This window comes from Astyanax mexicanus, chromosome 16 (assembly GCF_023375975.1).
Source record: "Astyanax mexicanus isolate ESR-SI-001 chromosome 16, AstMex3_surface, whole genome shotgun sequence".
In the NCBI taxonomy this organism is placed as follows: domain Eukaryota; kingdom Metazoa; phylum Chordata; class Actinopteri; order Characiformes; family Acestrorhamphidae; genus Astyanax; species Astyanax mexicanus.
In genome coordinates, this window is record NC_064423.1 from 33,467,689 (window position 1) to 33,481,189 (window position 13,501).

General features: G+C 38.9%; 1 protein-coding gene across 5 annotated transcripts in view; it reads right to left on the bottom strand.

Annotated features, from left to right (window-relative positions):
* csnk1g1 (casein kinase 1, gamma 1) overlaps nt 1-13,501 on the bottom strand; it is a 50,419-nt gene that overhangs the window by 11,831 nt on the left and 25,087 nt on the right. For 3 of the 5 annotated variants that reach the window (XM_049465487.1, XM_049465485.1, XM_049465486.1), the window contains exons 5-12: nt 10,256-10,407; nt 6,981-7,215; nt 6,714-6,799; nt 5,720-5,804; nt 5,452-5,600; nt 5,254-5,361; nt 3,122-3,229; nt 1,660-1,766 (exon numbers count right to left, since the gene is read on the bottom strand). In XM_049465487.1, coding sequence (XP_049321444.1) covers nt 1,660-1,766; nt 3,122-3,229; nt 5,254-5,361; nt 5,452-5,600; nt 5,720-5,804; nt 6,714-6,799; nt 6,981-7,215; nt 10,256-10,407 — 1,030 coding nt within the window. The remainder of the gene's footprint in view (nt 1-1,659; nt 1,767-3,121; nt 3,230-5,253; nt 5,362-5,451; nt 5,601-5,719; nt 5,805-6,713; nt 6,800-6,980; nt 7,216-10,255; nt 10,408-13,501) is intronic. The other 2 variants (XM_049465488.1, XM_049465489.1) reach the window with 1 other exon arrangement.

Consider the following 13,501-nt stretch of genomic DNA (forward strand, 5'->3'; position numbering starts at 1 on the left):
ATTGTCTTTTCATTTTTACAATATTGCCCAGTCCTAGCTACAACAAAACTAAGGCCTGCACAACTCACCATAATCTCTTGAGCAGAGAAAACTTTGTGGCAAAGGCTTCCTCTACAACATAATATAAGCCACCAATAATGCCATTTTAATTAAGATAGATAGATATCTTTGAATCACAATTATCTTTAAATCAGTGGTGCTGAAAGTGGTGCTGAAAGTTACACATTTATTTTAACTTGCCAATGTCTCTAAAAATTTCTGATAAATTCAGAACAAACTATCTAGAACATTCAAATGTTAATTATGTGTTCATGTAAACCTCCAACCACAATTGGATGCTACAGATGTAAAACAAACCCCATGCCATCTATACTTCACATACAACACACCACACCCCACACCTGGGCGCTCGTTCAAGGTGTCGTGGCAAGGACAGCTGTCCTCAGCCCGCTCCTTATCCACTGGGGTTCCCCAAGGTTCGGTACTGGGACCCCTTCTCTTCTCCATATACACCACCTCTCTTGGTCAGGTTATCCGCTCACACGGATTTTCCTACCATTGCTTTGCTGATGACACCCAGCTATACCTGTCGTTCTCACCTGAAGATCACTCAATCTCTGCACGGATTTCGCAGTGTCTCTCTGACATATCCTCAGGGATGAGGGAGCATCACCTTCAATTAAATCTCTCAAAGACTGAACTTCTGGTTATACCAGCAAAACCATCTTTTCAACACAAATTCTCTATAAGTATCGACTCTCTCTCTCTCTCACCGACAAAGGTTGCTAGGAACCTGGGTGTTATGGTTGATGACCAACTCTCCTTCACGCACCATGTGGTCTCAGTTGCTCGGTCCTGCCGCTTTGCGCTCTATAACATCCGAAAAATTAGACCGTTCCTGACGCAACAGGCCACCCAACTCCTTGTGCAAGCGGTCGTCATCTCACGCCTCGACTACTGCAATGCCCTGCTAACTGGCCTCCCGGCCTGTGTAGTAAAACCACTCCAGATGATCCAGAACGCAGCAGCACGTCTGGTCTTCAACCAGCCAAAACGGGCACATGTCACCCCGCTGCTCATTGAGCTCCATTGGCTACCAGTTGATGCTCGCATCAAATTCAAAACTCTTACAATCGCCTACAAGGTGATGTCAGAACAGGCTCCTTCCTACCTGCACTCGCTCCTGAAGGCTTACGCTACCTCCCGGCCGCTGCGCTCCTCCAATGAACGTCGCCTCGCTTTGCCAAACATTCACACAAAGCAATCCAGACTGTTCTCATACAGAGTTCCCCAATGGTGGAACAAACTACCTTCCACTACCAGATCAGGAGAATCTCTCGCTATCTTTAAGAAACTCCTGAAGACAGAGCTCTTCAAAGAGCACTTACTCTCTTAACACCTCTAACACACTAACTACTACTAACCTCATTTCCTTCTTCCCCTCCTTCACTCCTCTATCCTATTATTCCCCTTTGTCCTCCTTTTATCCCTATCCAAAGATGTTTTTCCTTTAAACTTATTTTACATTGTACTTGACTATTGTAAGTCGCTTTGGACAAAAGCGTCTGCCAAATGTAATGTAATGTAATGTAATGTAAAAAAGCAGTAAGACGTGACAAAACATTACGGCAAGAAAAATGAACTCCAAGTGACACGTACTTAGCCTCGTCCACCACTTCCATTTCTGCTTGCACTGTGATTGGAGCGTTGGAATGGGCTGCCAAAGGGTCGTCTGCGTTCAGTTCCCCATTAGTCGAGCTTACCACCTGCAGCACAAGAGATATAAAGTCAAAATGTATTGCACCTAAACTTACTGCTGAATAAATGGTCACTTAAACCCCTTGGCCTGCTTTCCTACAGAAATAAAGCAAAAACCATGACTAGCATAAAATTCACAATCCATCAATATTTTAACTTAAAAATATACAATAAGCCACTAAATAAGCCATTGTTATTCACTTCTCGGCTGACGCAGAGCATCTGTTAGACAGCAGGTGTTAATACAACCTGCTCATGCCCCTGAGAATTAGGGGCCCAGGGAGAAGCTCATCACATGGAAGATGACCTGTCTGACCCCTGGCACTAATAGCTGGGAGATCCTGATAAAGAAGAGCTGGCTGCCACTAGCCCATCTTTACGGATCATGTGGGCTTTTTAATACCCTTTTAATGACACTTTGAGGCCTGACATTTTAATGCTGCTTTAAGCCACCTGTTACCTTATTAGTCTGTCCAAATGGTAACTATACATAGCACAGCACAGGAATACAAAACCAAGCAGCCAGTCCATGTGTCCACCATGGTCACTGGTTATAGTTACTATAGCTGTAAGAACTACAGTGAACTATATTACAGTTCAGTGAAAAACTAAACGCTTCGACACAGATTCTAAAATCTGAGACCCTCCAAGACATGATCATATAATATCTTCTGGTCAGCAATTAGTTTCTTAATCAGTGCCTGAAGTCATGATCCAAATAATAAATACATGAAGCCAATCATTTTCAGCTAATATTACCAAATAAATTAGTTAAAAACACTAAGCATGTCTGCCTCTACCTTAATAAAGGCAGACACAGGCACAGTGTAGGGTAAAAGTCTGCTTGTTTAATTTTTAGTTTGAGGTAATTAACACTGCCCTTTAGATAAAGGCTGTAGATCCAATGATTCATGAGCATAGAAAATTGAGGTCATCTAAGATGCTGGAGCTGTCAAAGCTGGTTCTGTCAAAGCTGGTGCAACAAATTCTAATTTTAAACATTTTAAGTAGAAGTAAATGTGGGGTATTAATTACATGTACTAATTATTTTAGCTGACAATTCTTTAGTTTTGTGCTTAGATATGTGTTATAGACATCTCTATTGTTACAATAAAGATAACATTTATTGTAATTGTAATAAGCTGTGTAAACAACATGACAATGCTTAAGACCAATAATATAAGATTATTCAAAGGCTTTTTCACATTTTGAAACACATGTAATTTTTTCCACTAATACCTACAGCACCACACTGTAGGCAGGGTACAGATATACACCCACACAGACACAGGAAGAGGGAGGGTGGAGTTGGGGTAAGACCAGAGAAGGCAGGGGTTGGAGAAGGGTGGCGGCATAGAGGTACCTGCACTGAGCCCCCGTGCCTGTCCGACGCCAGGTGGGAGGTCAGGTAAGAGTTTGCCTGGCGGTTGGGCTGCACCTCCCATGCTCCCCTGCGGTCGGATGCCGCCGTCTGCTCGGGCGAAGGAGGTGCAGGAGGGAGGGGAGGTGTGGAGAGGCGAGTGAGCATGAGCGGGCGGCGTGAGGCCAGGTGGCATGCAGCGCGGCACGGGAATAGAAACCAGCAAAAAAAAAAAAAAAAAACAAGACCCAAGGCAAAGCCAGGAAACAGCATTAGTGACAGAATGACCATCCAGTCAAACAAACAGGCAAACCTTTCCCCACAAGAAAACTGGATTTAAAAGAGGGAAAAGCCCACAAACAGCTGATCTGTTACAGAATTTAATATGATACAAAATCTATACAAATTCAGTAATTAAAACAAGAAACTGCTAGATCAAATTAGTTCCAAAAAGAAAACAATTTAATGTAACACCTAATCTTATCTGATTACTTCTTATTTTACACTTAATGGTGAGTTAAAATCAGCATATTTTACAAATGAAAATATGACAATAGAAAGCAAAAGCAAATCAGAAAATTTCACATTTTCAAGCATTGGGACGTAACGGTACATACTGTATATTGGTACAGAACATTAACATTATCATGATATAGTACATAATGTCTGATACATACAAGTAGGGCTATTGCTTGGGAAAAAAAAAAAAACAACTTTATATTCTTCAAATATATGAACGATTATTTTAACCTTTCTTATTTATGAGCAACAAGCAGTTTCATTAAAATGTATATTTAGATGTTTTTTTGTTAATAATACGCGGCCCCCTTCAACCTTACATGCAGTTTTTATATTCAACATAATTAAGCAAACATAACCTCTCTGCATTACAGTTAAGGTTTAAAATATGAAAATCATTGCCACATAAGAGCTCTTTACAGGTTTATGACCTAGGCAAACATTATCTAATGAGATTTACTCTGGAAGCTTCAATATGTAAAGATGTATAATCTCGATTAAACCATTTTGGAAATCACATTAAAATTTGAGTAATTAAACTAATTTGAATAACCTTCAAGGCCTACATACAAGAACAACAAGTTATAAGTAAAGCGTCCACAAGGTGGAAAGCTCCACATACAACATCCTGATCTCAAAGACTAAAGCTTTCATCTTGGAATGCCACTAAACCCTAACAGAAATGCTACAAGATCTAGTTGAAAGCATTCCCTGGACAGTAGAGACAGTTACTCCAACAAAATCATGATAAACTCTTTTTTTAATCAGCCTTTAATACACTTATTATAATATCTCCTGCTCAGTTGAATATTAACTCTTTCTTTTTATAAAATCAGTATTTTTATATACTGCACACTGTTCTATTCTTCTTTTCTCTATTGTGTAAATTTAGTTTCACATTCTGATGTTTTTTTTCTCTTGAAGTGAATTGAAATTTAAGTGAGATGCAAACTGTGACTTGTACCGTTACCTTAAGCAACAGAGTTAATTAGCAATACAGTAAGAAGGCCCATGTGAACAGAACTACCTAGCTCAAAAAGGAACCTGACATCATACTCTTTAGTTATGATCTATAAGCCCAACAAATTATTACCTAGTCCTTTACAGACCAGGCAACACAGTGCAATTCCCATAAAGACTGCATTACTAATGCTGGCAGTATGACTAATATAGTGACGGTTTTTATTCTATCTACACATCAGTGCACAACGTCATTGGATGCTTACAAGCCTGAACTCTCTCTGATGTTTCAGGAACTAAAAAGGTCCTCTGAAATTATGATGACTTGCAAATGCATGTGCTGGGGGACATCAGTGAGCTGCGCAAAAGCTGGTTTATACTTAAAACAGCAACTGAAAAAAAGCAGCCTACGGAGACATTCTAATATGTATGCATTTATACATATTCAAAACTTAAAACCAGCAGCTCTGCAGCCTGCATGCTTTCTGAAGCACGGGACGGGCTCTGAATACGCTCTACATGCTGGATGGTAGCAGCTTTAGCTCTGGCGGTCAATGTGCTGACAGCAAGGGGGTAACAGCAATAGAGCCTGGTGCCATGGCTGGGAGTTCTACACTTGTTTTTAACCCTATAGAGTTGTTTAGTTTGATACTGACCTGATTCCTCAGAGGTTGATGTTGGGACGGCCTGTCTCTGTGCGCGTGGCTCTCGCGTGTGACCGCTGACGCTCCCGAGTCCACGTGTACAGACCCAACAGGCGTGGGCTTTGCAACAAAACACAAAGAGAACTTAAATTCCAGAACAAAACAAATATTTAAAACAATTACATGAAACAAAATGAACCATCTACTTACAATTTGCCGTCCAACCCAGTCATAAGTGTAATCAAACGTGTATCCTTTTCGTTCAAACAGCTCCGTGAACAAAGTCCTCAAATACTCGTAGTCTGGCTTTTCAAAGAAATCCAACCGCCGAACGTAGCGTAGGTACGTAGCCATCTCCTCTGCAAGAACACAGAGAAGAATGTTTTAACAGCAGACTACAAAGGAACAGATCTTAACAGCAATGTGAAGCAAAAGGACTCGATGCAGTGCAATGAATGAAAGAAAAGAAAAAGCCTACCTGGAAAGTTCTCACAGAGAACTTCAATAGGAGTGTTCCTTTTTGTGTCACCGATTTTTTGATACCGCTCTTTTAACGTGTCAGCCTGAAAAGAGAAATCGAATTTCATATAAATTTCATAACCAAACTGTCTGGACCATATACTGTCCAACACATATCTGTGACAAATTTATTCCACAAATATATTGCTAGTGATGGCTATTAAAAAAAATCAAACATTGGAACTAGAATAAAATGTTTAAATATCCTAAATAGTTATAACAAATACAAAAAACTCTTTTTAAACAAGTTTAAACAAAGGCTCATTCATGCTTATAGCTTCTTCTAACTAACTATGGTTGTGTGTATGATAAGTCAATAAGATGATTATTAAGAAAGTCCTATACAAAGGCTTAGGCCATTTACAGAACATTATTTTGCTACTCTGTATAGAAAACATGCGGTCCAGTTTGTTTTATTTTACAACTGTGCAGACTACATAAACCTTGCATATTCAACAACACTTGATACCCATCTAATACTACTGCTCAATTAAAATAGCAAACTTTTGTTAAACATCACTTTTTATATGAATCATGTTGTAAAATTTAATATATGACTACATAAACGTTTCTTGCACAAGAAACTTAATAAAAAGAGACAAAATAGGCCAAAAGAAGGGAAAGTAATCTATGCTTTATTTAAACTGATTATATTTCTGAAACAAGTGGATTGTATCTGTTTTTCTGAGCTGGATTACTCACTGACTGCTGATAACCTGTTGAAGGCCCTGGTTAGATCGTAAGGATAGGATATGTACACCATGTGGACAGGGTTACTCTAATTGTAAGTTATGCAGACTAGAATAATACTGGCATATAGCAGCCAATCCAGATAATTTTGTTAATATTGAGACTGATATCTGATATAGTCCGGAGCAACCAAAGTGAATGTGAAAGCATTCTTAAACATATTCAATCCCCTGAGGTAAAGATAGGTATTTTGATTGGCATACCTTTAGTCCCTGCCAAGGGAGACTGCCTCGGAGAAAGTACATGAACATGTGACCTAAGGCTTCAAGGTCATCTCGCCGACTTTGCTCTGAAACAAACAAGCAACAAACACTCATCATCAGCAGTCCATTAAAATATGCAAAGGCTGATTCAACAAGGACCACTAGAATACATTATTCTCACTGATTGACCATGTGTTATGCATTCACAACAACTGTAGGAATACAAAAGAGGGTTTCAATTTGATTCCTTAGCAACTGTGAACTTACCCTTCCCCAAATGTGTATTTATGGACATGTATCGGGCTGTGCCAGTGAGGCTCTTGTGCTCCCGGTACGGAATGTGTTTTTTGGTTTCAGGGTCGATGTATTCTTTGGCTAAGCCAAAGTCGATGATGTGAATGATGTGTTCCTTTTTGTTCCCTTGCCGTCCGATGAGAAAGTTCTCTGGCTTCACATCCCTGTAGATGAGGTTCTTGGAGTGAACATACTCCATTCGAGAGATCTGTAGAAACACGATCATCATAATGTTAGCCTACAAAACATTTATGCGAGAACTTCACTCCACTGAGGTCCTCTGTTTTACTTGGGCAGTTACAGACACTAAGAATGGCACGCTGAGAACATCTCTCAATGTAGAACATTTTCCCTCCTTCATATTACTCACACTGACACATAGGATAAGAATGTAAACATAAAATGCAAAACTGTTATTTATTAAGAATAATGGGTATAACAATGTTTGATGTTATTTTAAACAATATCTATAGATAAAGGTGATATACACAGACATGCTAAATGTCATGGCGCAAAAAAAATATTACTGTCCCATGACTTTTGCCTTGTCCCATCCCTGTGGGATGTGTGTGCTGTGATTTCTGCCAGTCACGTCTGTTCACATGGACAATTCTAACCAGATGTTACCGGTCATAATCAATAGCACCCACGACACAGTCCACTGTGGGTGGTAATTCCTTCTATGACTGACAAGATAACATCTCAACTTATACAGGTGCGTGTGCTCCCAGGCAGTACTGTATCATTAACCTCAGATCACACATAATCCCTACAGAGTTAAAGCTCCACTAGGTAGGATTGAGATTTTGTGCTCGTGGGCTCCCCCTACAGTTGTAGAGTGTAATAAATGTTTCAGGCGGATTAGTTTCTCTTTCTCGTTTTCTGGCTTTCACAGACATATTCGGTCTCTTTCCAGCTTCTGCCAGAGTGTCTGTATGTTAGTTTGTAAAGAATGAACCAGTAGTCCTTGTAGAACTGTTAGAACTAAAGGTTGGAAAGCAGGTCTCAGTTCTCGCAAGCGTTGGTCGCGGCCGCCTCGGAAAACTTACAGAGTCTGGTTTAAGCTCAGAGGAGCTCCGACACAGACACGAAAGGACCGCCAATCCTCCTATTACACCTCAATGCAGCGCTGCAGTGAGTTTCAAGCTGTAATTTTACTTCTTTAAAAAGATCAAAAATCAAGGAAATCCTACCTAGTGCTGCTTTAACAAAGCCATAACAAAATTAAGGTTTCTAAATCTAAGCAGGTCATATGTGTAAATCTAGTGCTATCTGCATGTAGATGTAATTGTATGATGTATGAAGTTTGCTATATAGGGCGTAAGAAGGTATTTAAAAAAATTTAAATGTAGAGACCCTTTCTTTAACTATGTGGGGTAAAACTATTTAATAGAATTTATTTAATGGAACGAGTGCCCCATTCCTTTGCCCCAAAATGTAAATTATACTATGAAATGTAAAACAAGGCAGTAAAATAATTAAACCAGAGTGACTATGTAACATTTCTTATACTACTGAAATGATTGCTTCATTTATTTTAGAGAATGTTTTTAAAACACTTTTGGTTATTGTCATTGGTGTGCCATCAACAAATGTCTGTCTGTTGTTGGTTGAGATTGATTAATATGCTATTTCCCTGTACACTGCAATTACACTGAAATCAGTAAAACATTAATTACCAAAACAATTACAAAAATATTGAAGAGCACATTTTCATAAAAACTATGTTTTATAATGACCAAAAGCATCAGTTTTATGTGGACAGGAGACCAAAAAGCAGAACCCTCAGAGACAAAGAAAAAAGGTTTTAAAAATACCCAGATGTGTGTGTAGAAGTGGCCTTCATGCAGGTCAAATGGATTAGAGTTAAAAACTAATTTCTGAATCTGGTCAGGTAAATGGAGGTCAAACCTTCTCCAGTCTTGTATTTACCCCATCCTACAGCACTACTAGGAAAGAAGCACATACAGCATTGTGCATCGTTTATATATATTAGATTAATGACATCAAGAGTATACTGATGTATCTGTTCTACATCTACATCAAGGTCACTCAATCCATCTTACAGCAAAAAATATATTACAGGACAGAAAATACAATCATATTCTGAGTACTCATAGATCCACACAGGCATCCAATATACCACATGCGGCTACAAGGACAAAAGCAGGCTGAGCTCCACCAACGCAGCTTTTTCAAAGTTTCATGTACACACGCCTGCCTATACTATAATTTCCCCACTGACGGCACTGTAACAGCCACATCCCTCCTACTAAGCCAGTTATTATAACAAACAAAAGATAGCCTTTATTTTTCTCCCCTGCTGAAATTATTTTATACACATACATTTATATGACTATGATAATAAAGATCAGATCTTGGATAGTTTGTTCAGCTTTGGGGATGTTATAAAATGGTACTTCGGTACCAAGCTGATACCAAGTTTTAAAAATGTGACTGGTATCGAAAGAAACCAAAACTACCCTAGAATGCAAACTGTGTCTCACAGAGGAGAAAACACTTCACACGCACCTTAGATATAGACAGATATCCAGATTAGAATGAACAAACAAATCAATAAAGCAATCTGAATATAAAGTAGATTTTTTGCACAATATTGTTTTGTTTTAAGTAACAGCTATGTCTATTCAAATGGTTGAAAGATAACACTATTTACTAATGGTGTAGATTGTATTATTAATAACTGTGTAGAGCAGTATGCCAGGCAAACAGAGAAAATGGTACAATCCTAAATAATTCTGCTTACAAACTCTGTGAACGTGATAATATGACTAATTTAAGCAACAAAAAAAAAGAGAACATATTAATTGTTTCATGATTAATCCAATCGGGTTACCAATGACAGCACTACTATTTAGTCAAGGCTCCACTCACTCCTGTTGCTGGAAAAAAAAAACGGTTGATACCCAATGGTATCAAGAACTGTCCACTTTAAGGAGTATTGTGAAATTCCAACATTATTATTTAGCACATGAAGTTTGTTCCGTATTTGTTGCCTATATTTACAAGGATTGACAGTTTCTGGGTGACACACTGTATAATTATATAATTGCATTGTGTCCAGCATGTGGATACATTTTATGCATTATTGACTAGTGACAGTGATTTGAAAACAATAAAATTTATAGAAACTATGGTGCTGAAGGCCAAACACAAAACAAAATGGGAAAATGCTAAACAAGACTCCTCATTCTCTTCACACAGCATGAGGGCAGATGTGGACTCACCAGCTGAATGGCAATCATTAAAACCGTCTTGAGGGAGAAGGTGCGGTCACACAGGTCAAAGAGGTCCTCCAGACTGGGGCCCAGCAGCTCCAGGACCATGGCGTTGTATTTCCCACATGGTCCAAAATAGTACACCTGGGGCAGGCCTTCAGCTGTAAGAGAGCAAAGGAGCATTTACAAACACAATATAAAGCCTTTAATTAATTGCACATAGTCCCCTACTGCTTTTTAATGATTTTATAATTCTATGCTAAATACAAGCAGGTGTAGATAAGGTCCTAGGGGACATTGTTCATTGTAGGGTGGTGTGAATTATCAGAGATTGGGTAAGATAGTGGGTAAACAATGACACATTCTATTTCCAAATGTATGTGCATTAAACATTCTTCTGTATACCAGGAATACACCACAGAAAGCATTACCACCCCCAGTAAATAGCACAGTCTGTGGATCATGACAGACAGTGACTGACTAGAATATTGCACAAAACAAACGACTGTGGCAGAAATACTGATATCCTGCAGGTCAGTGCAGCATTATTTAGCTCTAATAGGACAGAGCTAAAGTCCTTGTAGTCCTACTGTATTCGATACCTCCAGGAACATACTGCTCACAGCATTTTACACCAAATTACAAAAAAAAAAAAAAAGTTTAAACCCGAGCTATCTATTTTGAGTTGTCTTTACATTTGTACTCAAATAATTGTACGTTTACAAAACTGTAAATAATTAGACATTTTATTATTATTTATACAGTACTTAATATAGTTGATTATTTTATGACCAAATTGGTGTTGCAAAAGTCTCAAAAACCCTAATATGTATTGAATTTATTTTTCTTGGTTTTAAAGGGTTAAACAATTTACAATACATAAAGAATACAAGGAGAATACATGCTTCAAACCTGCCCTTAAATTGTATTCAATTAATTTTATAAATATCAGTTATATCTGTTCTTAATGTAATTCAGTGTAATATAGTTCACACACACAGATGTTGGAGAAGTTTTATAGCAAAACTATGTGGCAGAAGCTTTCATATTTGTATTCAATGAAGCTACATGAAGGGCTGATTCATCCTGCCACTAGAGGGCAGAACCGAGAGAAAGAGCACAGACTCTCCCACACACAACAACACCCTGACTGGATACATCAGTTGCTCTTAGGTATCAGCACCTGATGCTTTGTGTAAAGCACAAAACTGACAAAACTAGCTGAGCAAACCTACTGGCTGTCTGTATGTACAGATGCCTAAGCATAATTAGTCAGGGTATCATCCTGTTTATCTGACATGGTGGTTCCACTGCACAGATTCCCACATCTTCTGAAACCCCATCAGTGAGCCGCTGCTGAAGCTTTCAGATAGTATAATTATCATGCTGGCTGGATGCAGGCAGGCTGGAGTGGGTAGTTGTGTGCAGGCCTACGCTGCACATTGTGTGGTTTTGTTTGTAACACCCCTGAGAATGGAGCGCACACTGGCCCGGCGATGACTCATCTGCGTTCAGACGTTCGGCAGAGTCTCTCAACCGTGATTACCACTTTCACTAGCAGCGCTCTGATTGCACCGTACTGCTACAGGCTGAACCAGCACGCAAGAGAAAGAGAGAGTTTGGAAACTACGCCACAGCTGACGCCAGTCTCTCTCAAAAAAGACCCCTCGTACCACAAATTGCACAAATTAGGGGCGTCAAATAACACAGATGTGACGTCACCCAACTGCCAATCAATTCTGAAAAGTGAGAAATGTGAGAAAGGAAGCGGTTGGTGAGCTCAGTGGGTAACACCACTTGCTAAGGCAGATTTGGGTTTAGGGTCCTGTCCAGACAAGCACACCACAGAGAACACCGATTAGAGCCATTACACCAATAGGAGTCCTTTGAGCAAGACACTAACACTACTTACTATCTACCTGTGCAACATTATTCAACTGTACATCACTCTGTATTGAAGCAGAAGTCAAATCAGTGTACTTGCAGGATTCGATTAGTTGAATTAATTTTTTTTTTAAAACATTTAAGACCGTTCTTATTGAAATTTTAGGCCAGAGTTCTTAGCTTGCCTCAAACTGTGTAATGGCTTGAGCCCACAAGTCTTTTCCTGGCAAGCTGGCATTTTTCTGCCTTGGCGTGTGACTCAAACCCAAGCTCCCTAACTGGATGATCTTCTTACATAGCTTGCAGGAACCTTCATATCGATTACCAGGGAACGCTTGCAACCAACTGAGGAAATCACTGACTGTTGTCAAACCAACTCATTGAAAATAAAAATCCCATGTTTTCCACTTCAATCAGCTGATTTAACTACAGGCATTACTCTATTTGGTAGTGGGCAAACAGGGCCGTTTCCTGTCTGTAGTTTTTTATGGGATTTGTAGTGCAATCACCAAGTGCCAACACCGCCACCCACCCAACCCCAACCCCAAACACACAGAACACAGAACTAACTAATGATCAGACTACACTTCTCAGAAATCAACTACAAAGTAAAAGTAAATGTTTCTTTACTAAGCCGCTTTAAGATCTTTGTTTGTTTTGTACTTCAGACATCTTAAGTCTTTTTAAGACCCAAAGAAATGCTAAAAATATAAATAAATGCAAATATAATATTCAGTCTCTCCTGAAGCTGGGAAAAAATCTTTTTAAAACAAATTTGTGTATGTGCAAAAATTAGGGACGCACATTGTGAAAATATGCATTATTTGAGTGAACAAAAGTTAACAGGTCATCAGACAAAGGTGGTGCGAAAAGATCCTTGTTAGACTGATAAGAAAAAGCATACCATGGCACGCAAAAAAAGGCAAATTACAGTGAAAAGGAAATTTTATATAAAAATAAAGCTGAAAACATTCACCTACTTCAGATCAAACCCACTCATGTTGGAAACGTGTTCTCAGGAATCGTGGTACTCCATCTAATACTGTTGGGATTTGTGAGTTAGGGAGTTATGAGTGAATACGCAGGGTGATCACCGTCCAAGACCCTGATCTAACTAATGCTCTTTTCTAGTAAGTCAAAAGAAGTCAATGATTCAACATATAACAATAATAATAATACTAAACTGTGTCTCAAAGACTGAAATAAAACAACTGATTTTAGGCAGACATAATCTGCCACTGATTAATGTATTGGGGAAAAGAAACAACTTTTCCTTTTGCATCGAACAGCACAAAAGTGGTAGCACAAATTTAATTCTGTGATGTGACTATAGAAGGAGTTACTTCAACAAAAGCTAAACTAACTTTTAAG